The sequence below is a fragment of the Vigna unguiculata genome, chromosome 1, assembly GCF_004118075.2.
Source record: "Vigna unguiculata cultivar IT97K-499-35 chromosome 1, ASM411807v1, whole genome shotgun sequence".
Lineage (NCBI taxonomy): Eukaryota > Viridiplantae > Streptophyta > Magnoliopsida > Fabales > Fabaceae > Vigna > Vigna unguiculata.
The window spans coordinates 28,471,599-28,496,122 of NC_040279.1; the positions used below are offsets into that span (position 1 = coordinate 28,471,599).

Here is a 24,524-nt window from a genome sequence, read left to right on the forward strand (position 1 = left end):
ATCTTTTTCTTCAAGCTAGCCACCTAGTGCAAACAATAAGGGTTGATTTGTGTGACTTGTAATCAAATTTATGGTACATAAGAAGTACATCCCTTTGATTGATAACAAAAAATATTGGTTAAATAAATTTTAAAAAGTTGTACAAAAAGTCATACGCAGTTTGCCACTTATTTGTTCATTATGTCCCACTTATTTGCATATTTGGTTTTGCTTTTTTCTTTTTCAACTTAGTCATTCAATGCAAGTAAAAAGGTTTGATTTTTATGACTTGTTATCAAATTCGTGGAACATAAGAAGTAAATTCAATTGGATACCCAAAAAAAAGATTGATTTTAAGTTTAAAAAAATTGTACAATAAATAATACGCAGTTCCCCAATCATTTGTTCACTATTCCCGACTTATGTTGCATATATGATTTTATCTATTTTTTCTGCAATGTAATTAAATTTGTGGTACATAAGAAGTACATCCCTTTGAATGATAAAAAAAATATTGATCAATCAAGTTTAACAAATTGTATGAAAAGTAATACGTAGCTCCCACTAATTTGTTCATTATGCCCCACTTATTTGCATATATGGTTTGACTTTTTTTTTCAAGTCATTCAATGCAAAGAATAACGGTTGATTTTTTGATTTATTATCAAATTCGTGGTACACAAGAAGTACATCCAATTGGATAACAAACAAAAGATTGATTAGTAAGTTTAAAAAATTTGTACAAAAAGTAATATGCAATTCTCCACTCATTTGTTCACTATTCCCCACTTATGTTGCAAATATGATTTTACCTTTTTTTTTCTTCAAGCCAGACCTTGTGCAATGTAATCAAATTTGTGGTACATAAGAAGTACATCCCTTTGAATAATAAAAAAAGATTGATTAGTAAATTTTAAAAAATTGTACGAAAAGTAATATGCAACTCCCACTTATTTGTTCATTGTGCCTCCACTTATTTGCATATCATGTTTGACCTTTTTTTTTTTCAAGTTAACCTTTCAGTTCAAGAAATAAGAGTTGATTTTTGTGACTTGTTATCAAATTCTTTGTACATAAGAAGTACATCCAATTGGATAATAAACAAAAGATTGATTAGTAAGTTCAAAAAATTTGTACAAAAAATTAATATGTAGTTCCCCACTCATTTGTTCACTATTTCTACTTATGTTGCAAATATCATTTGACATTTTTTTTTCTTTAAGCCAGCAACCTTGCGAAAGCAGTAAAGGTTGATTTTTGTGACTTGTAATCAAATTTGTGGTACATAAGAAGTACATCTCTTTGGATGATAAGAAAAATATTGATTAGAAAATTTATAAAAAATTGTACAAAAAGTAATATGCAGTTCCCCACCCATTTGTTCATTATTCCCCACTTAGATTGTAGATCTGATTAGACCTTTTTTTTCAAGCCGGCCTCATAGTGCAAACAATAAGGGTTGATTTGTGTAACTTATAATCAAATTCATGGTACATAAAAAGTACATCTCTTTAGATGACAAAAAAAAATGATTAGTAAATTTTAAAAAATTGTACGAAAAGTAATACGCAGTTCCCCACTTATTTGTTCATTGTGCCCAACTTATTTGCCTATCTGGTTTGGCCTTCAGTAATTCAATGCAAGAAATAAGATTTTTGTGACTTGTTATCAAATTCGTGGTATAAAAAAAGTACATTCAATTGGATAACAAACAAAAGATTGATAAATAAGTTTAAAAAAATTGTACAAAAAGTAATATGCAATTCGCCACATATGTTGCAGACATGATTTAACCTATTTTTTTCTTCAAGTCAGTCACCTAATGCAAGCAATAAGAGTTGATTTTTGTGACTTGTAATCAAATTTGTGGTACATAAGAAGTAAATCCCTTTAGATGATAAAAAAAGATTGATCATTAAATTTTAAAAAATTGTAAGAAAAGTAACACAACTCTCCACTTATTTGTTCATTGTGCCCCACTTATTTGCCTATCTTGTTTGACATTTTTTTTTCAAGACATTCATTCAATGAAAGCAATAAGTGTTAATTTTTGTGACTTTTATCAAATTCATGGTACATAAGAAGTACAACCAATTTGGATAACAAATAGAAGATTTATTAGTAAGTTTAAAAAAGTTGTACAAAATGAAACATGCACTTCCCCACCCATTTGTTCACTATTCCTCACTTATATTGCAGATATGATTTGACCTATTTTTTATATAAGTCAGCCACCTAGTGTAAGTAATAAGGGTTGCTTTGCATAACTTATAATCAAATTTGTGATGAATATATATATATATATATATATATATATATATATATATATATATATATATATATATATATATATATATATATATATATATATATATATATATACCGGATGTCGACATCCGTAGATAAAAATAATTATAATATCAGATGTCGACATCCGTAAGGTGTAAAATTTGAAAAAAAAATAAAGTACTGAATATCGTCATCCGTATAACAAATACTTTTTGTAAACTCTTAGATCAGCAAATACTTTTTTATTCTATTAGAATATTTTACAATCCAAGAGTCTTGTGGGACAAAATAATGGTTGTTGGAAAGTCACATAAAGAGTTATTAAGCAACACATATAACTTTGTGTAGACTTTTAACTAATTCATGCACCACATGTTGTTCTTAGAAGTGTAATGACGAGTTTTTCTTTAACTTTAGGAGTTACCATATACACTCCATATTTTCAAGGAATTATCGAATGTTAATCATGTTTAAGGGAATTAGCTAAAGGATTAGCAAAGTTAACTCATTTTTATTATTGTTTCCTTTCCTTGGTCGAGTTCCTTGCCTATATAAAGAGGCCTTAGTTCTTTAATAAAATCTTCCTTGTGTTAGAAATTGATTACTCAAATAATACTAATAATAATAATAATAATAATATGAAATAACATAATAATAATTATTAGAGCAATAATAACACTAAGACATATATATAAATCAATGAATGTCAATAAGAGATTAACAATTATAATAATAATAAGAAATAAAAAGTAGATGAGGAAATGAGTAGAAATAGTCTGGGTTGAGACACGCATAACGCTATCCTTAGAGAGAAAACGCCCCTACCCACAGGGCTAAACAAATACACAATCATATGTGTTTCAAATCATATGCGTTTCTCTCCCAAGATACAACAACTCGTCAGATCGATCGAGTGCAGCGAAGGATCTTCGAACCTTATGAACACCAATGTCTTAAATATATTATCTTTTAAAACAAAATATTATAGTTCAACGTAAGGAACTTTCTGGGTCTGACCCTTACACCTAGTACTTATAAACCTCCACTCGAGAAAATGTAGAGACTTGATTGTATTGAGCTACATCCCCTATGACCGAGTTTTAGTAAATAACACATACAATATCGGTGTTCATTATAAGTTCTAATCAGTGGGTGCACGTTACGGTCTTGTGCATGTATCTTGTTTCATGAGTGTCACTTAGAGACTTGCCCATGTCTCACAATGACAACCCCACCATCACACTCACTAGGTAACCCTCAAAGGGTGGTTGTGATTCACACCCCTACAATAATTGTCATTGGGTTTATTAAGAGGTATTTTATAAAATAATGCACATACCTCAACCATTAGGTTTACTAAGAGGTATTTTATAAAATAAGCATAATAATGCACATACCTCAACCTAATTATTGCCATAATTTACAGGACACCTCGCCATAAGAATGAGACATAAAATTTAATCAAATTATTTGGTGTACTTTAGTCAACAACAACTTTGTTCTTACCCATTGGACTCCATTCCATGGGATTGTCATTCATGTGGAGATGGGTGTCCATTGTTGTAACTAATTTATGGACTATAGTCTCATTCCTCTCAACGACTTAAATTCTTGTTGTTGATGCATCAACCTTTTGATAAGCAAATCTGTAATATTTCTTTTTGACCTGCAAAGTCAAGAGAGATAACCATGAGTAATTAAGTTTCTAATACATTTGTCTCTCATTCTTATATGTCAATTTTTCATTGACATTTTTACTAGAAACTTTAAATATAACAATTTGATTGTTAGGATGCATTGGAAAAAAGAATAATTTCTGCTTGCATAGTAGATCATGATAGAACAACAACTTTTTAACATATTTCCATGATAGGGCATCTTCATCCAAGGTTAAAACATAACCATAACCAATAGGTGATATTGTGCCACTAGAATCAATATCCAATTTAAATTAAATATCATTCAATCATCTCAAGAAATTGGACATATTGCCATAACTAGAAGAAACACAAATAATATTATCACTAGATGGCAAATCAGTACTAGAGGTATCACAAAGAAATTTAGTTAATTTATCATTTGAAGGAAACATCTCTAGAAATTTATCTGTATAAATAACCAAAGATTTTTTTTCATTAAGAGGTATATTAACCTTTACAAGACACCCCACACTTTGAAATATTTTAAATGTGATTCATTTTTCTTTCATAACTATAAGAAGTTTGTCACAACCTTTTGTGTTCAAAATATGGTAAGCAGGATATAAAATTCCGCTAATATAATTTTTGGCAAAAACAAGTTAGAACTTGAAGCATAACATTTACTATATCAAACACTAAAAAAGCTTTCGCTAGATTAACACATATGAATATGTTACTTAATGAATAATACTATAAGTTTCACATAAAAACACTCATTTATAAAGACATATATTATCACTTGTCTAGTTAATTAATTTTGCACCTCAAAATTTTATAATTTGAATGATCTTTAACCAAACTTCTCAACAATTATAATAATAGCATGTCATATATCAATACTTCCAACATTTGTAATAATCAAAGAAAAAGTACTAAATATTTTATTACAAGATAAAAGTACTTAACTCAAACAAGCCATCACAAATATATTATTTACCAACCAAAGGACATGTCTATAATTAGTAATTTATGGTAATACAAAATTTCTTCATAACATTGTTGAGCAACAAGGAAGTTTCTAAATTCAGAACATGAAAAACTCCTTTTTAAACAAATAAGATAATTTTTAGAAGAGAAGTTTAATTTTACTTGATCATTCCCTCAATTTCTAATATGAAGATATAAGATTTATTTTTTTTATCAGAACACACATAATCATAAGCATGATATGAAATAAAATATTCATTTTAATTTCAATTTTATAAACAATAATTTTGAATTCATAAATTTGATAAGAATTATATTTATTATCAGTCATTTTTTTCATATAAATATCAAGCTAATTTTTTTTTTCCTTTGCAAATGCAAAGTTTAGTTCAAGTGTTTTCCATAACACAATAGTAGTTTTGGTATGATGAATTATTTTATAATTGTTTTCATACAAAACAATTAAATTATATTCATGATATGAAACAATTATACACATAAAATTTTAGGATTAGTTGAAACTGGTTTAATTATAACCATAACAAACACTTTAGTTGATAAGACGTGTTTTCAGTCTTCAGCTCTATATTGTTCTTAATTTTAGAAATGAATACAAATGAGTAATCAAAAATAGAAATAACAAGGATCATTTTCTCTCTGTGAATGTTAGAAAATGATTACTCAAATAATACTAATAATAATAAAAATATGAAATAACATAATAATAATAATTATTAGAACAATAATAACATGAAGACATATATAAATCAATGAATATTAATAAGAGATTAACAATTATAATAACAATAAGAGATAAAAAGTAGATGAGGAAATGAGTAGAAATAGCCTGGGTTGAGACACGCATAGCGCCATCCTTAGAGAGAAAATGCTCCTACTGCACATGGCTAAACAAATACACAATCATACGTGTTTCAAATCACATGTGTTTCTCTCCCAAGATGCAACAACCCGTCAGATCGATCGAGTGCAGCAAAGAATCTCCGAACTTTATGAATACCAATGTGTTAAAGATAATATAGAGAAGAAAAGAAAAACACTTCGGAGGAAACTCTAGTGTTTGTTGTTTTTTGTTGTTTTTTCTTTCCCCATGCACCTAGGTGGTATTTATAGGTAGAAAATGGAGACAAAGAAGTAAATAGTAATAAGAATATAGTTGTTAACCATAAAAAAACATTAACCCATAAATTAAAGGTCTATAAAAACATAAGTAATAGTAAGATATTTTATTTTAATTATTTATTTTTTAAATTATATTAGAATATTTCCAACATCTTGAACATTGAATATATAAATCTCTTTGTGAGCCTTAGAGCTTCTCTTCTTTTACTTGGGATTCTTATTTTGAGAAACTTTCTCAAGTGACGAATCTCTATACAGTCATCATTTGATTCCTCATTAAAGGTGGCATAATCTATCTTCCTTCTCTTGTCTTAGATTCATTTTTACTTTTATTTGTTTACTTGTTCTTGTTTTTCATTTCATTTGGTTGAATGCTGCAAGCCATACCCATGGCTATTCATGTTTTTCATTAATACATATACGTTTCCTAAACCTTTTTCAATTGATCAAGATCCGTCCAAACTCCAAAGGTTCACATCATTAAAATCACAAAAACATATTGCTTATGTGTTGACCAATAAAGATCCACAGTGAGTAAACATAAAAAGTTGAATGATATAATATATATATATATATATATATATATATATAATAAAAACAAATATCACAAACATTGAACCTTACCTTGTGTTTGGATGAAGTATTTTAACAATACTAAGAAATTGAAATGCATTGTATTTGAATTGCTTGTAATTAAATTCCTTTCATTTTTTAAATAACTTGTTTGGATAAAGAAATTAAAATACCTTACATTTCAATTTCTTGTTTGGATTAAATAATTGAATTTCTTGTGAGATACAATTTCATTTTATCAATATTTATTTTATGCTTAATTATGTTTTGAGTTCATGATAAATTTGGAAACGGGTCGGCCAGGCTTGTCGGGTCAACGGGTCGATCGGGTTGTTGGGCCTGCTCGACCCGTCTGTTTCGTTAGGTCAGTCCGATCCGTCTGGATCGTCTGGCCAATCCAACCTATCATGGTTGTTGGGTTTGCCGAGTCCGTTTGAGATTGAGTCCAGAGTGTGAGGTTGAGTGAGAAGAATTTCAAATTCCACCTTTTGTGAGGATATTTGAATTTCTTCTAATTTAGCTAATTGAAATACTTCAACAAAATGCATGCATTTTAAATATTTTTTAATTTCTCTATCCAAACAAAACATTTCATTGCAAAGAATTTCAAATTCTCCAAATAAATGAACCACCATCTTGAATTGCCTCATCCAAACACAACATTAAGTAAGGTATTATGTTGAAAGTGATGTCAGGTTTTTCATTTGAACAACTCATACCTCACATTAAAAGTGGTGAATCTCACCCGTGTATCTAGTAGAAATTTTTAAGGCATACCACAATTGATATATTTTTTTATATTAATGTTTGTTTTAGTTATAAAAACCTCTATGCTATATATATAAAAGATATCAATAGGAAAACTTTTATTTAAAGATAACTTCCGGTAAATGGGGTAATAGGATTCTAACAATTGAGGTAAAAACTCCACACACAAATCTACCTCTTCCATGACAACTGTGGAATATTTTTATTTGGAACCATAGCCCTTATTTCCTATAAATTTTGCTTCTATTAACTAATTGAAATTAATAGAATATTTGAGTTGTTTAGTAGTTGGGTTGAAGAGCCCCCAAAATTTCTCAAAGTCTGGGTGCTTCTGATTTTCATCAAACATGGCAAACACATATGTTTCAATAGGTTTACCAGGCTTTTTTGGGGTTCCATTTTTGACATGCTGAAGCAAGTTTGTGTTGTAAGTTCTTGCATTGTGAAGTGAAGTTGCAGTCCCACCAGAAGAGGGCCATCCACTCTCAGACACAACTATGTCCACCGAGCCTCCTCCTACTTTCTCCAATGCAGAATAAGCAGCATCCACCATTGCACCAAAAAGGTTTTGATAACCAAGTGAACCATCGTTCACCACCACCGAAGGAGAAGTGAAAAGAGCATACTCAAGACCAACCTTAGGGTCGTTAACGTAACTGAAATAAGTGTAAATATTAATCAACAATGGGGAGTTATTGTTCACTAGAAATCTGATGACACCATCAAGGAATGCTGCTCTATAACTAGCCTTGAAAGAGCCTTTTGATGGAGGGTATGATTCTGCCAAGGCACCAAACTCAATGGCAGTGGAAACTTTTATTTGGTTTCCAAGGCCTGCTGCAGAAATGGCTTTTTGAATGTTTTGCATTGCAGGCACCACAAACTGTGCATATGACTCTTCAGGCTTCACTTCATTTCCCACTGCAATGTATCTGAATCTGACATTGCCATAGTTTTTAATGTTGTCTTGCACCCATTTGTTTGCATTGTCTTGGCTAGCTGCTAGATTTTGGAGCTTATCCTTTGGGATGTCTAACAGTAGCTGAATAGTGGAACCTCTCAAAGCTTGAAGAACTTGTTGATTTGGATCATAGATTCTCATCCTGCGAATGTTGTATTGGTTGTAGAGTGCCACAACTTCAGTGGGGGTTGGCAGGTTGTTGCCAAGTCTTCCATAACATACTCCAGATTGTGCTTCTGAGTAAGGAGAAGAACAGTACCAATAGTGAGTAGATATAAAATAAAATACTACTAATAATTGGGTTCTCTATGAAAATGTGTTTACTTTTGGCAATAGTTAGTTTTAAAATGTGTTTAGTTTTTAATAACATATCAAAATGCCCCATTTTTAGATGATATTTTTAATTTTGAAAAAGATTTTAAATATCTTTCTGGTCTCTCAAATTTAAAATATATATTTTTAATTTTTGTAGTTTGAAAAATTAAATGGTCCCTTTATCTAAACATTTAATACATAAACTTGTCAAAATAAAAATAAAAAATAGAAGGAAAATAATATATATATTTTGTGTCAAAAATTCAATTTGAGAATGTCACTGATATTATACATATATATTGACTTCAATTTTTTATCCTTTTAGAAAGAAAACTAGTATTGTTTTCACCAATATCACCAAAAATATCTTAGATAAATTAAATGTTTAAGGCCAGATAACATACCAACAAATATTTAATTTATTTGAAATTTGAGATATATTGCCATAAAGATGCTGTAAAACGAGTATAATTATTTAACAGTTGGTTTGTCAATATTATTCGTGAATATTATTGGACAGTTCATGTTGCACAGTGCTTTATATGTTATTTTATAAAACATTATTTAATAGCTAGATTTATTAGTTTATGATTAAAGTGGTGCACGGTAAACATTTAACATCACATATAATTTAGAAGGAAAACAAAGCTAGTATATATTGGATATAAAAATTCAATTTGAGGCTTGTAATTAATGTCATTCATATTATATAATTGATATTGGCTTCAATTTTTTATCCTTAAAACCTTTTTTTAAAATAAGAATTTAATTTAGTAATCCACAATTATAAACTAAAGTTTATAAAATTTTATAAAATTAATAAGTTAGTTCATACTTCATTATATACCATCTTATTTTCACAAATAATTATTCAAGATGAAAGTAAGTCTTCATTTCTCGATAATATGCCTTAATTTGTTTGAAATTTGAGTTGACATATATTATCATAATTAAAGATGCTATAAATCGAATGTTGTTAAGAGGCATGGGGTGTCAATATTATTGGAATCCAATTATATGTTATTTTATAAAACATTATTTAATAAGTAGCGTAAGCCTAAACATTTCACATCACATAATGTTATTATGAAGATAAATTCAATTATACTATTTTATAAGTTACATCGTTTAATAAATTTTTATTGCAAATTTTATCTCAAAATCTATCATTTAGATTTTTTTATCATATATTATATCTAAAACTACTAATATAAAATCACGGAATACTTTAACGTTAACTTGCAAAATATGATGTCAATTATATGTAATTATAAAATACAAAAATGAGAATTATTTAGTTATTTATTCATAGACGTTTAATTTTGACAAAAATTATATATATATATATATATATATATATATATATATAATTAATGTAAAAGTCTCATTCAATTATCTGGGTCAATAAAAAGTATTGTAAAAAAATTATTAATATTTGTAATAATTTATATATTCTAATAACTTTATTATTGATATTGTTGAGAATGAAATAGAAATATAAATCCTATAATGAGTAAAGAAAATTAAGTGTCCTATAAAAAACAATACTTATAAATTTATTATTTTGATATGCTATTTCCTTGTAATTCTTTTCAAAAGACATATGATATCACATATAAAATCTTTTTAACTTAATTATAATAATTAACATACACGAAATCTAATTAATCTAATTCAAATTGGTTAAAAAAATATATAATATTACCAAAAAATAATTTTAAGTCTAACTTAATTTTAGAAAATGAAATTTATATCCATTATACACTATAAATCTATCTTACTAGTTTAGTCCACAGAATTTCGAATAGATATCATTCACACAAACCAAAAACACTTCTTTATATATTTACAACACATAATACAAGTTTTAAAATGAAGCCATAACATGAAACAGTGATGTGATGAAAGTGGTGGAAAACAAATAAAGATTGTGCTTGACATTAGTGAATAGAAAGTGTAAAATAAATTATGAGTGTTGAGTGAGGAAGATACCTGTTATGGCTGTATTAGTGATCAGAAAAAGCATAAAGAGCAGGGGTACATAAGTGATGGAGGAGTGAGATGGAGCCATTTGTTTGGGAAAAAGGAATAGGAAGAGGGAATGGCAATTTAGGGTTCAAAAGTAGTTTCTTTATATAGAGAAATAAGTTGGAGCATTGGACTTTTGTTCTGCATTTTCGTCAATGTCAATGACGGGTCAAGCACTGCATCAAATGAGAGTGAGAGATATCATTCCCTCAAAGCTCTTCTCGCCTCACCTATTCCCTCTCATGTCACTGTTAAAAACATTTAAGAAGAGTAATTTGAAGAATGCATCATGAGTATGTCAAAGAACGAGTATAAATATGATGAAAATATTGAATTATCAATTTATTATCCAATTTATGCTTAATTTTGTGAATTTGTTAAAGTTTCTTGATTTGTTGAACATTGAAAATTTTATCATAAGATTTTTAAAAAAGTAAAGTGGATTGGCGAGCTAGAACTTATGTATGGCGGGCCATACTTTTCAGCATGCATTTTCAATATGGGACGGTTCAGTCCGCATTTTGCAGGCCAAATGCAAGGCCGGTTTAAATGAGCCGGATCGACTCACATTGTCACCCTTAATCCTAGACAATGTAAAAATTTTCAAGACATTATTTTTATCGATCTAGTCCTCAAGAATATGAATTCCCTTTTTACATAACACACGACAAGTCAAACCAACAATTTTATTTTATACATGTAACCTTTAACTTGTTGTTATGTGTGCCCTCCTCCCTCTCTCCCTTTCATTTTCTTCCATGATCATTCTTCCTCCATCCTCACCTTCTGCACCCTCCTTCTATGGTTGCTGCCTTCTAGGGGTGGGCATGGATTCGATTTTTAATGATCCAATTCATATCTATTTTAGATCCAAATAATTGGATTAGATTTTCGACCCAAATCCATTTTTTTAGTAAAAGTAGTTTGGATTTTTTCAAAATCCACATCCAAATATTTGGATCAAGATTTAAATCCAATCCAAATATTTGGATCAAGTTCAAAATCCATAATCCATTTTTTATAAAAGAAATTTAAATTGAATCTTTTAAAACTTGTGTCATTAAGACCAACATGATTCAGTTCGTACAGGTCGTCAGGCACGACCCGTCTCAGTCCAGATCTTCGGGCCCATCCGGGTCGTCAGGCCCGTCGGGCCCGTTCAAGTCATCAGACTTGTCGGGCCTGTTCGGGTCATCGGACCCGCCTAGCCTGTTCGGTTCTTCGGGCCCGCCTGGCCCGTTCGGGTCATCGGGCATGTTTGGCCAGTTCGGGTCTTTGGGCCTGCCTGACTCGTTCAGGTCTTTGGGCCTACTTGACTCGTTCGAGTCTTTGGGCCTGCCTGACCTGTTTTGGTCATTGGGCCTACCTGGCCCGTTCGGGTCTTTGGGTCCGCCTGACCCGTTCGGGTCTTCAGGTCCGCGTGACCCGTTCGGGTCTTCGAGTCCGCCTGACCCATTCGGGTCTTCAGGTCCGCTTGACCCGTTCGGGTCTTCGGGCCCGCCTTACCCATTTGATTCTTCAAGCCCACCTTACTTGTTCGGGTCATCGGGCCCGCCTGACTCGTTCGGGTCTTCGGGCCCGCCTGACCTGTTCGGGTCTTCAAGCCCGCTTGACCCATTCCGGTCATCGGGTCCGCTTGGCCCATTCGGGTCTTCAAGCCCGCTTGGCCCGTTCGGATCTTCAAACCTGCCTTGCCCGTTCGGGTCTTCGGGCCCACTTGGCCTATTCAGGTCTTCAGGCCCGTTTGGCTCGTCGGGTCTTCGGGTCCACCTGGCTTGTCGGGTCATTGGGCCCGCCTGGCCCATTCGGGTCATCGGGCTCACTTGAATTTTCTGGACCGTTGGGCCCGATCGACTCGTTTGGTTTGTCGGGCCTACCTAGTTCATTCATATCTTTAGGCCCGCCCAACCTCTTATGATCGTCGGGCCTGCTCGATCCGTATAGGTCGTCGAGCAAGGCCCGTCCGAGTCTGAATTTAACCTAGTCCATCTCAACCTTTAGTCTAACCCAACTAAAAATTTAAATTGAAAGTTTGGATTAGATTTTTTGGATTATCCATATTTAAAAATCTTGATTTACAAAATGGATATCCAATCCATAAAATATATAAAATATAGATTAGATTGAAATCCAGATCCATTAAATGGATTTTAAATGGATTGGATTTTTAATAAAATGGATTCTAAATGGATTGGATTGAAGCAAAAGTAGATTGGATCAAGAAAAATTAGATTTTTTGTCCACCCCTACTGCCTTCCTAACCTCTCGATGTGGTTCCGCCTCCCTCGTCCAACCCCTCCTTTGTTTGAATTTTAAAAGTGTGTATACTTATCAATTATTAATTATAATAAAATAATTTAAAATAATAACTATTTTAATTTATTTAATTAGAGATGTCAATTAACTAATTAAAAACTTATTTTTTTATAATATTTTTAATATATATTTAAGAAAAATAACAAAATTAGTGGGCAATCCCTGTCTTTTAATAGAGTGGATTTGGATATATTTCGGTATAAATATTTGTTGAAAAAATGAACATCTCAAAATATTAAAATTAACTTGTGAAGCGGTTAACGTATAAAAGTTATTACATATAACTTTTCAAATTTTTATTTTTAAAATTTTGTACAAATTAATTTTAACCTATAAATAAATTAATTTATTTTTATAAATTTTCTTTCATAAATTTGTCCAGAAAATAAGATGTGTATATATGTTGAAAAACCGTTTCATTTTGTGTGAAAGCTAAAGCAGTTCCCTCCATTTCAAACTAAGGTGATATTTTTTTTTCTTTGTGGAAGGTAGACCAATAAAGTCTCGAGTCACCTTAATTATAACATAAATTGGCATAAATCACGTTCATATTAATTTGATAATGACACCACTTGGAATGGGTTTATATTTGACAATATTTTTTCAAATAAGTATTGATTATATTTTATCTATTTATTTTATGTAAATTTGTCTTATAGTATGTTTCTCAAACAAATTATGACATTGGTTCTGATTTTTATTTTTATCAGCACAAAATGAACATATCAAATTAGAGCACTTAACAGATATAAAAAACTTGTTATAGATATTTAAGATTAAAATATAAAAATGTTATATTTTTTTAAATAAGTCGTGTAGGAGAAAGAAGAACTCGTGTGTTGCAATTTGGGCTTCAAAATTTGTTTGTTTATATAGACAAATAAGACAGTTTTTTTATTTTTAATTTATTAAATATTATTTAAAAAGGTTAAAAATTCGGTTTTTTGAGAGATGAAATTCTAACTTATTTTTGAAACAAGTCTTGTATAATAAAGAGTTTTTGTTCTTATAATTTTATCAACATATAATTTTATTTTAGTGAACATTTGCAGAAAAAAATACTTGAATTGGCTGCAAAATTTTCTACATATGGTGTGAATGGCAGTGACGGGTCAAGCACTGCAGCCACTAATGCTTCCATTTTAGTGTTCAAAACAATTAATAAGGTTCCTTGAATTATAATGGAGGGAAACATGCACCTTAGAAAACTAAATTTGTACTCATGTTTGTTTGGTTGGTCAAGGTTTATTGTAACTATTAACAGCATAACATGGAAAAACATTATATATATATATATATATATATATATATATATATATATATATATATATATATATATATATATAACTGTCTGGAATGGGTAAACAAATTTACAATTGGAGTAAGTTAAAGAAAAATACTAATCAATATGTGCAAGTTGCACAAGTGGTCACAAATAATGTATCACGTAAATATTCAAACTTTTAGTATCATAATACTTTTAATTAAGGGTGAGAGAAAAACCGTATCTGACTGAATACGAAGAACTTGTTGATTTGGATCATAGATTCTCATCCTTCGAATGTTGTATTGGTTGTAGAGTGCCACAACTTCAGTGGGGGTTGGCAGGTTGTTGCCAAGTCTTCCATAACATACTCCAGATTGTGCTTCTGAGTAAGGAGAAGAACAGTACCAATAGTGAGTAGATATAAAATAAAGGCTTAAATAGTCATTTGGTTTAGTTTTGATTAAATTTTTTCATTTTGGTCCTATTTTTGAAATTGTTTTCAATTTGGTCATACATTTCATTAATTTCATTCAATTAAATAATTTTCCTTAACTTCGTCTAAATAATTAACGGAACAGTGATTAATATGGTTCGTTTATGTGACGTAGAACAATGTTCAATGACGTGTCCGTTATTTTATTGTGCTGACCTTTTAATTTTAATTAGAGAGTTTAAGGTTTATAATTCGTGAAATTGGATTTACGGATTCTTCGTAGATTTGGAGATTTCTTTGAATTGGAAATTTCAGAACAATTGCTCCTCTCATGATTCATGATGATATTGAACTAGCAGAATGAAAGCAAAATGATATGAGGTGAGTTATAAGGCACCAGCAGAATGAAAGCAAATTCCTCCTCTCATAATGATATTGAACTTTTTTGAATTGAGTTTTGGTACATTTTATTTATATTTTATTTGTATAAATGCAAGGATGATACATGAAGAGGAAATCAAATGAGAGCCATTTGTTTGAGATTAACAGGATAACAATCATCTTGCGGTCCATTAACAACTCTCCAAGCAAATGGCGGATTCTGATGAGTGAAAGCCATCCCAAAACACAATCTGCCTTCTGTTCACACATGGAAATTGCAATGGCAGACATGATATTTGACCTCTGTCCCTTCCCACTCCACAGCAAGCTCTATCCACAACATCAAATTCTGCAAAACAAAACCATTTCATCACCTTACAAATCAATCAACACACCATGCACTTAAGGTGTTTGACATAAATATTACTTACGGTATCTCGCAGGGTTGTTCAGGATATCGCCCAAGACATGGTAAGTGTTGCGTATACAAAAAAAAAAATTATACAAACTCTACCTCCGCAATGAACAGCTAGAACCCTCCGCGAACAAATCTTCATAGATCAGTATTGATGACAGTAATATCATTATGAGAGGAGCAATTGCTCTGAAATCCCCAATTCAAAGAAATTTCCAAATCCACGAGGAATCCCTAAATCCAATTCCACAAATTATAAATCCTAAACTCTCTAATTAAAATTAAAAGACCAATAAAATAATGAATACGTTATTGAACAGTGTTCCACGTCACAAGAAACGAATCACGCTGACCACTGTTCCGTTAAATATTTAGACAGAATTAAGGAAAAAGATTTAATTGGATGAAATTAATGAAAAATAGGACCAAATTGAAAATAATTTTAAAAATAGGATCAAAGTGAAAAAAACTTAACTAAAACTAAGGCCAAATAACTATTTAAGTCTAAAATAAAATACTACTAATAATTGGTTTCTCTGTGAAATACCTCACTTGCATGATTCTTTTGGCATCAATTAAAATCCAAGCAATAATTAGTTTTAAAATGTGTTTAGTTTTTAATAACATATCAAAATGCCCCATTTTTAGATGATATTTTTAATTTTGAAAAAGATTTTAAATATCTTTTTGGTCTCTCAAATTTAAAATATATATTTTTAATTTCTGTAGTTTGAAAAATCAAAGGGTCCCTTTATCTAAACATTTAATACATAAACTTGTCAAAATAAAAATAAAAAATAGAAGGAAAATAATGTATATTTTTTATGTCAAAAATTCAATTTGAGAATGTCACTGATATTATACATATATATTGACTTCAATTTTTTTTCCTTATAGAAAGAAAACTAGTATTGCTTTCACCAATATCACCAAAAATATCTTGGATAAATTAAATGTTTAAGGCCAGATAACATACCAATAAATATTTAATTTATTTGAAATTTGAGATATATTGCCATAAAGATGCTGTAAATCGAGTATAATTATTTAACAGTTGGTTTGGTTTGTCAATATTATTCGTGAATATTATTGGAAAGTTCATGTTGCACAGTGCTTTATATGTTATTTTATAAAACATTATTTAATAGCTAAACTTATTAGTTTATGATTAAAGTGGTGCACGGTAAACATTTAACATCACATATAAAATAATTTAATGATGAAGAGAAATTAAATTATGTTATTTAAGTTATATGTTAACTAAAAGTAAGTTAGTTTGCTCATTTTTAATATTATATATATATATATATATAATATTAAATATATATTATGAAATATGTGCGTGTCTTAATAACGAATATAATGTAAATTACTTTTATTAAGATGACTTATCTTTTTACTTATAATTTTTCTTTTACTATTTTAATATAAATTTCATTACATCATCGTGTTGGTTACACCCATAAAATTTTTTCTACTCGCATCATCCTTTATTCACACTCATGATTCCATTCATACTCATCTCTCATCGGCTCTTCGCTCATATTTATTTTCTTCATTCACACTTATTTTTTTCATCAACACACATATATTTTATTTTTCATTTTATTCATTCACATTCTTCTCCTCTACTTCTTCTTTTATACAAATTCTTCACTAAAAACTATTTAACATAAACTTTTTACTTACTGACGTTAGTCTTTGCCAATGCTAAATTCTTCTTTTTCTTATACTGTAATTACGCCTAAAACTATCTATATTAATATAAAATCATTTAATTACTTAATCGGTAGTTGAAAAAATTGATGTTAATTATATGTGTTTAAAAAATAAAATTAAAAATTCATTATTCATCTATAGATGTTTAGTTTTGATAAAATTTAACCAAAAAAAAAATTAAAACTAATGTAAAAGCTCTCGTTAAATTATTTGGGTCAATAAAAAATATATTGTAACAAAATTTTTACTAGTTGTAATAGTTTATATATATTCTTAATAACTGCATCATTGACAGAAACTAATTATTAAATTAATTATAATTAACCTATGTGAGACCTACTTGATCTGATCTTTCCTTATAACTATTTTTTTTCTATAGACTAAGCTTAGATTATTTGGAAGGAAATATAATATCATTCTTGCAAACAACTTGTTGGAGCATAATAATGTATATGAGTATGGATTAATCTTTTTCTTCTTCTTTTTAAAATAAAAGCCATAACATCAAAGAGGACAAGTGAAAAACAAATAAGAATTGTGATTACTCTTAGTAAAAAATAACTTACACTAAAAAAAAATTATTGGTGACCAATTTAGATACTAATTTATAAACTAAAAATTATTGGTAACTATAGTTTCTAAGTTGGTCTACAAATTAGTCACTATAGTGAATTGATATCTAGTTAGTCACTAACATTAACTACTAAGTGTTTTAGCTACAAAAATGGTTTCTAAATTTGTCCGACCAATTTTTATACAAATTTAGAGACCAATTATTTTCTAACTAAAATCTTGATAACTAATATTAATGACCAAAACTAATTCAGTATAATGACTAATTTAGAAACTATTTTAGTTATCAATAATTTTTAGTTTATAAATTAGTATATAAATTGGTCACTATAATAACTAATTATTTTTTTATCACTAAAATCCGTTACTAATAAAATATTTTATTATAATATTAAAAATAGATTCATGGGAAATACTAAATTGATAATATGTAAATACATTTTAATTATCCATATGATAATGGACAAATATAAGTATTATGTTATTCAATTTGCAGATGCTTGTTTTCCATTATAATCGTAGTGAATTTTATTTTAATATTAAAAGAAATATCAAGTGATCAAAATAAGATAATTTATAAAAAACAATTATTAAAAAAATTTCTAGAATTATATATATATATATATATATATATATATATATATATATATATATATATATATGTATATATGTATATATATATTATTTATACACATAAAATTGAAATTGAAGTTGTTTTTAAAATTAAATTCTTAAAACTTATATTCTGTATTTTAACATATTTAAAATTATTTTCTAAAAATATCAAATTTATTTGCATTAATAGTTTATCATATAGTTTTATTTTAATATTATCTGTAAAGTGATTTTATTTATTTAAAACATTGCTCTTAAATAAATTGTTAGTTCAATACACTAAATATTGACATATTTTTGTGAGTTAAATATGTTTTCGATGTTTGAATTTTGATATGAAATTGAATTTGTTCTCTTATAAATTTTGATATATTTTAGTCTTCAAACTTTAAAAATAAATGGATATAATATTTTAAAACAAATTACGTCAAATTTTTTAATGTGTAAAATACATTTCATGTTAACATTTGAGTTATTTATACCGTTTGACATTTAATATATCGAGAAACATGTTTGACATCTAAAAAAATTAACATAATGGGATTAAAATGATTACATGCATTTATTTTTTAAATTTGAAAACTAAAATGTATTAAATTTTCAAAAATAAACGAATTCCAATTTTATGTTAAAATTGATGGATTAAAACACATATTTAACATTATTTTTTTTCAGCAAAGAATGAATAAATTAAAGAAGAACACTTATGGGGTGCTTTAACCCTTTTACAAAAAGCTCAATAACATGTATAAAAACATGCAAAAGCTTGACATCGAAACCTTTCAAGACATGACAGTCAAAAACTAGAGATCCATCAAAGATTAAAAGGACCCTAAAGAATATGCACATGGGACTAAAGCAGTAGCCACAAACTTATTCTGCTGCTCCAAAATACACAACCAAAAATACAGACAGAAAGACCCTACACATGAATAGGTATAGGCAAGCGTATAGAATGATGCATTCAAAGGTCACCAATACCATGAACCCAACCAGGAGCCAAACATAATCTGAAGCAATAAAACATAATCAACATAGCCTGGACAAATTCCACATCGAATTGAAGAGCTCAAAGTCCTCATCTAAATGGAGAAAAGTTGAGGAACACAGTCTTGAGAGAAAGGCAAGGTTGTGCTTATCCCAAGTATGTTCAAGTTCCACTTAAACAATATACGTCCTTGTTAAAAAAGTTCTGCATCTTTCTCACTTGTCAAACTAAGAACACACAGTAGTTATCATATCATAAGGATTTTAAGCATGAGAGAGGTGAAAAACCCAATCACTATATGAAAAATTTACTGAGGGAATTTTATGTTTCATCCAAACCCAAACTGTCACTTGTGTTAAACCAAATATTTCGTCAGGATCAACTTTCCTTATTACCCCGTTCCTATGTTTCCAGATTTCCTCCACTATCGCTAACCACATGCCTCTCCATATAGAGTTTTGTCTAGTATTAAGATTAATAATAGAAAAGTGCTTAAAATTCTCCTTAGCTTTAAAATGGTGCACAGAGCTCACCTCTAGCCAGTTATCACATAGGTTCCACACCTTTTGGGCTACTCTACAGGAGGAGAAAAGGTGGTCTGCACTCTCCGCACTTGCTTGGCACAACTCGCATAGATTATGTTGTAGTTGAACCCCCCTCACAATTAAATTATCCTTTGTTGGTAATTTATCCAAGGATATTCTCCATCCTAGAAATTGTGCGTTCGGGGTTACCTTTGTGTTCCACAACATATGAAATACTTTATCCTCTTCCTCTACAAAATTTCCTTGTAACTTATAATAGGCAGACTTAACAGAAAATACCCCATCATCATCATCCTTCCAGAGCCAAGTATTAGGATGCCCCTTTCTAAATCAACACTATTTTGTTTTATTGCATTATAAGAAAAAACAGTTATAGTCGTAGTACAAAAGTTTTAATTCACTTTGTTTTGTTTAGTTTAAACTTCATTATTAGTTAAGATAATTGAACATTAACAGGGGTATTACACCACTCTCATTCTCCCCCTCAAGGGTGAGTCCCAACCACGAGTACTCATTTTCTGCCATTTTCTGTATCGCCGATCATCGACTCTGATACCACTTGTTAGGTTTACAGAGGAGTATCACTGGGGAGATACAATACCAATGAGACCTGAGTCTAACCACACAAGGCATTGACACCACTCTCAACCCAAAATCTTAAGGCAATGGGTTTATGGGTCTTTATTCTTATATAGTGCTCTACTTTCTCATTTCTGGTCAATGTTGGACTTAGACTCATACTTGAATTCCTAACAAGATCAATTGTCAATTAGTTGAGCTTATTAAATAGAAAATTAGTCTCTCCGTGTTAGTTGCATATTAGTATTAATCGTTATTTTTTTCCTCTCATAAACACACGCTGTACAATTACTAAAATCAAATGCAACTCAATTATATTAATCTTTAATAAAATTAATAGAATTAAAGTTATTGTATTAAAATGCAACAGTGTTGCTGTCAGTGTTGGTGTCGATCTCGATCAAAATGCAGCAGTGTCGTTCGTTCTCTAAAATAAAATCAAACAAATGAATGAATCAAACTTAAAACTAGATAAATCAGAGAGAAACGAGAAACATTGTTGGAATGGAGAAGAGTGAAGAGATTCACATACCTTGAATCAATCAACCAGAATAAAAGAAGAGAGAAAACAATTTAGAGTTCAGAGAATTGAAATCGTTAAATAGAAGATACTGTTCAAATAAGGTTGGATAAAAGTCTGATCCAACGTTAAAATTTAGATTTCCTATATTTTAAAATCTATAAAAATAAAATAAAAATCTAATTAAAAAATATATAAAAAATAAATATAAAATAGAAAGCAGAATCTATAAAGTAATTTTACACGGACCAGTTTAAAATTGGACTGGTAAACATGACGAAGAAGTTTATAAAGAAACCATGAATAGAAGTGATGACGATGGCAAAAAAGAATGACGTCAGGAGCATGTTAAAGATGCCAAGAGAAATCACAACATCATTATAATACAATAGGACAACACTTATTTTTGTAATTGTCACAGTTGAATTATTTTGACACATATTCTAAGACAATCTTGTTGGTTCATAATTTCTATATTTTTTTCATTAAACATCCCTAATAAACCCTGTTAGAAGGATTGTAAAATACATTATTTTGCATAATAGTGTAACCTTATACTATATATTTTATAATTTATATATATATATATATATAAACATGTTTTGTTGTTGTTACTAACACCGAAAGAGTGAACACTCTTCTATCAGGCTGAGGTTCTTTTTGCTCTCTATGCTTCTGATGTCTGTGCCTCCCTAAATCATCACACCTCCATGCTCTGTTCTTTAGCGGTACATGGTTACAATTTTCTTGAGAATCTAAATATTATAAGAAATCACGAACAAGTAAAGTTTAAACGATTGTGATCATCATGATTTTGTAAAGAGTTAAAACCTTTATTATTATGGTTGTAACATCCTAGTTTTAAAGCAAATTACTTCAAGTTGGGGGAATTAAATTTTGATATCAAACAGTTTATGCCATCTAATAACAAGTATCATGTAAGCGGAGATGTATACAAATGTTTGTGTATATACAATGCTCCGGAATATAAAAATTATTCAATACAAAGAAGATAAATCTCTATCAAAGAGAACTTACACCACAACATTTATATACCCATGATTATTGTGTCTCTTTTCATTTGATGAAAACATTTAGACTCCTTGGAATGTGGTTTCACTCATACATGCTTTTGAATTTACACTATTATATAATTAAAAGGAGATAACATACATATACGCATGTTTATATATAAGATAAAAGAAGTTGTAATATAATTATATGACAATCAACAAGGAAAACTTTTATTGAAAGCTAGTAAATGGTACTAAGATTGTAACAAAGATAAAGCTCCATACATAAACCTGCCTCTTCTAGGACAATTGTGGATCATAGCCCTTATTCCTTATTATAAACTTTGCTTCCATTAACTAATTGAAATTAATAGGGTATTTGAGCTGTTTAGTGGTTGGATTGAAGAGCCCCCAAAATTTCTCAAACGGTGGGTGCTTCTGATTTTCATCAAACATGGCAAACACATATGTTTCAATAGGTTTACCAGGCCTCTTTGGGGTTCCATTCTTAACATGCTGAAGCAGGTTTGTGTTATGAGTTCTTGCATTGACAAGTGTAGCTGCAGTCCCATTAGAAGAAGGCCATCCACTCTCAGACACAACTATGTTCACCGAGCTTCCCCCTGCTTTCTCCAATGCAGAATAAACAGCATCCAACGTAGCATCAAAAAGGTTTCTATAACCAAGTGAACCATCATTCACCACCACCGAAGGAGAGGTGAAAAGAGCATAATCAAGACTGATATCAGTAGGGTTGTTAATGTAACTGAAATAAGTGTAAACATTAACCAACAATGGTGAGTTATTGTTCACTAGAAATCTAATAACACCATCAACAAATTTTTCTCTATAAGTAGCCTTGAAGGAGCCTTTTGATGGAGGGAATGATTCTGCTAAGGCACCAGTGTCAATGGCAGTGGAAACTTTTATTTGGCTTCCAAGGCCTGCTGCAGAAATGGCGTTTTGAATGTTTTGCATTGCAGGCACCACAAACTTTGCATATGATTCATCATGCTTCACTTCGTTTCCCACTGCAATGTATCTGAATCTCACATTGGCGTAGTTTTTAATGTTGTCTTGCACCCATTTGTTTGCATTGTCTTGGCTAGCTGCTAGATTTTGGAGCTTATCCTTTGGGATGTCTAACAGTAGCTGAATAGTGGAACCTCTCAAAGCTTTAAAAACTTCTTCATCAGAACCATAAATTCTCATCCTGCCAATGTTGTGTTGATTGTAGAGTGCCACAACTTCACCGGGAGATGGCAAGTTGTCGCCAAGTTTTCCGTAACATACTCCAGATTGTGCTTCTGATTAGCATTCAAATCGAGAGTTATATAATGTCATTCATATTATATGTATTTGATCTTGTAAAAAAAGTCTCAGAAAATGATTTTTTGACGTTTGATTAGGTGTCGATTTTGTAAGTAATTTTTCATTTTTTTATTTTTAATGTTCTAAAACCATTTGAAAAATGATATTTTTATAAAAAAAAAATTATCAAAATTTAGTAATTAAAATATTATTGTCTGAAAAGTTTTAAATCATACTCTATATATATATAATCTAGTTTTCACCAATAATATCTTATTCAAGGTAAAAAACAGTAAATGTTCATGGCTAGATAATATAACATGCCAATAAATATTTACTTTATTGAAAATTTGACATATATTGTCACAAAGATGTTATAAATCGAATAGAATTATTTAATAGTTGTTGTTAGGCATTGGTTATGTCAGTATTATTATTCGGATGTTCATGGCAGTGGTTCAGGATATTTTATTTTATTAAACATTATTGAATAGTTAAATTTATTGGGTTGAGATTAAAGTTGTGTAAGCGTAAAAAAATGACATCACACAAAATAATGTTGTTATGAAAAGAAATTAAATTATATTATTTAAGTTATATCGTTTAAATAAATTTATTTGGAAATTTCATCTCGAAATCTATCATTATTTTTTTTATCATACATTACGTATTAAACTCTATTAATATAAAATCTTTCAATATTTGATCCATAATTGAAACAATTATGCTAATTATATGTCGTTAAATTTAATCATTATTTAATGTTTTTCTTGATCTCACTCAATTATTTGAATCAATAAAAAATACATTGTAACAAAATTATGGTTAATATTACGAACAATGTGACATCAATACGAATTTAGAAATTTAGGAGATGAATAGATAAGAGTGTTTGTGGGAAAAAGACAATGGAACTTATCAGCTGAACAAGATCTCTCAAGTAAGCATGATGTCTACAATGGTGAGTGAGCATGAAACGAGAGTAAGGTGTGAGTGAGCGCGAGTAAGAAAATTTCAGAAAGTGAGCGCAAGACTTTGGCACAAAAGTAAAATTTTAACATTTAGGCTTTTAATTTCTAATTAATTATTTTTAAATCCACATGTAAAATTAGTAAGTGACATTTTTTTACTTACCTATTGTACTATTATCTATGGATAATATCTTTCGT

The 24,524-nt window shown here is 29.6% G+C and overlaps 2 protein-coding genes and 1 long non-coding RNA gene across 4 annotated transcripts; all 3 read right to left on the reverse strand.

Moving 5' to 3' along the window:
- Nucleotides 1–7,489: 7,489 nt before the first annotated feature.
- Nucleotides 7,490–14,634, reverse strand: LOC114181143 (glucan endo-1,3-beta-glucosidase-like). Of its 2 annotated transcripts, none has more exons than XM_028067513.1 (2): nucleotides 14,560–14,634; nucleotides 7,490–8,487 (listed from the first exon to the last, which is right to left on the reverse strand). In XM_028067513.1, exon 2 carries the CDS (start codon nucleotides 8,476–8,478, stop codon nucleotides 7,627–7,629), a length of 852 nt encoding a protein of 283 aa, XP_027923314.1. In that variant the 5' UTR covers nucleotides 8,479–8,487; nucleotides 14,560–14,634; the 3' UTR covers nucleotides 7,490–7,626. The 2 variants fall into 2 exon arrangements, with proteins under 2 accessions (XP_027923314.1, XP_027923307.1); XM_028067506.1 differs by lacking the exon at nucleotides 14,560–14,634 and adding an exon at nucleotides 10,645–10,773 and having other exon boundaries at nucleotides 7,490–8,573.
- A 468-nt stretch (nucleotides 14,635–15,102) lies between these two features.
- LOC114181944 lies at nucleotides 15,103–15,711 on the reverse strand. Its single transcript, XR_003603975.1, has 2 exons — nucleotides 15,509–15,711; nucleotides 15,103–15,426 (listed from the first exon to the last, which is right to left on the reverse strand). It is a non-coding gene; the product is annotated as an uncharacterized LOC114181944 (long non-coding RNA).
- A 6,510-nt stretch (nucleotides 15,712–22,221) lies between these two features.
- On the reverse strand, nucleotides 22,222–23,382 carry LOC114178181 (glucan endo-1,3-beta-glucosidase-like). Its single transcript, XM_028063941.1, has one exon. It carries the CDS (start codon nucleotides 23,254–23,256, stop codon nucleotides 22,402–22,404), a length of 855 nt encoding a protein of 284 aa, XP_027919742.1. The 5' UTR covers nucleotides 23,257–23,382; the 3' UTR covers nucleotides 22,222–22,401.
- Nucleotides 23,383–24,524: the final 1,142 nt, after the last annotated feature.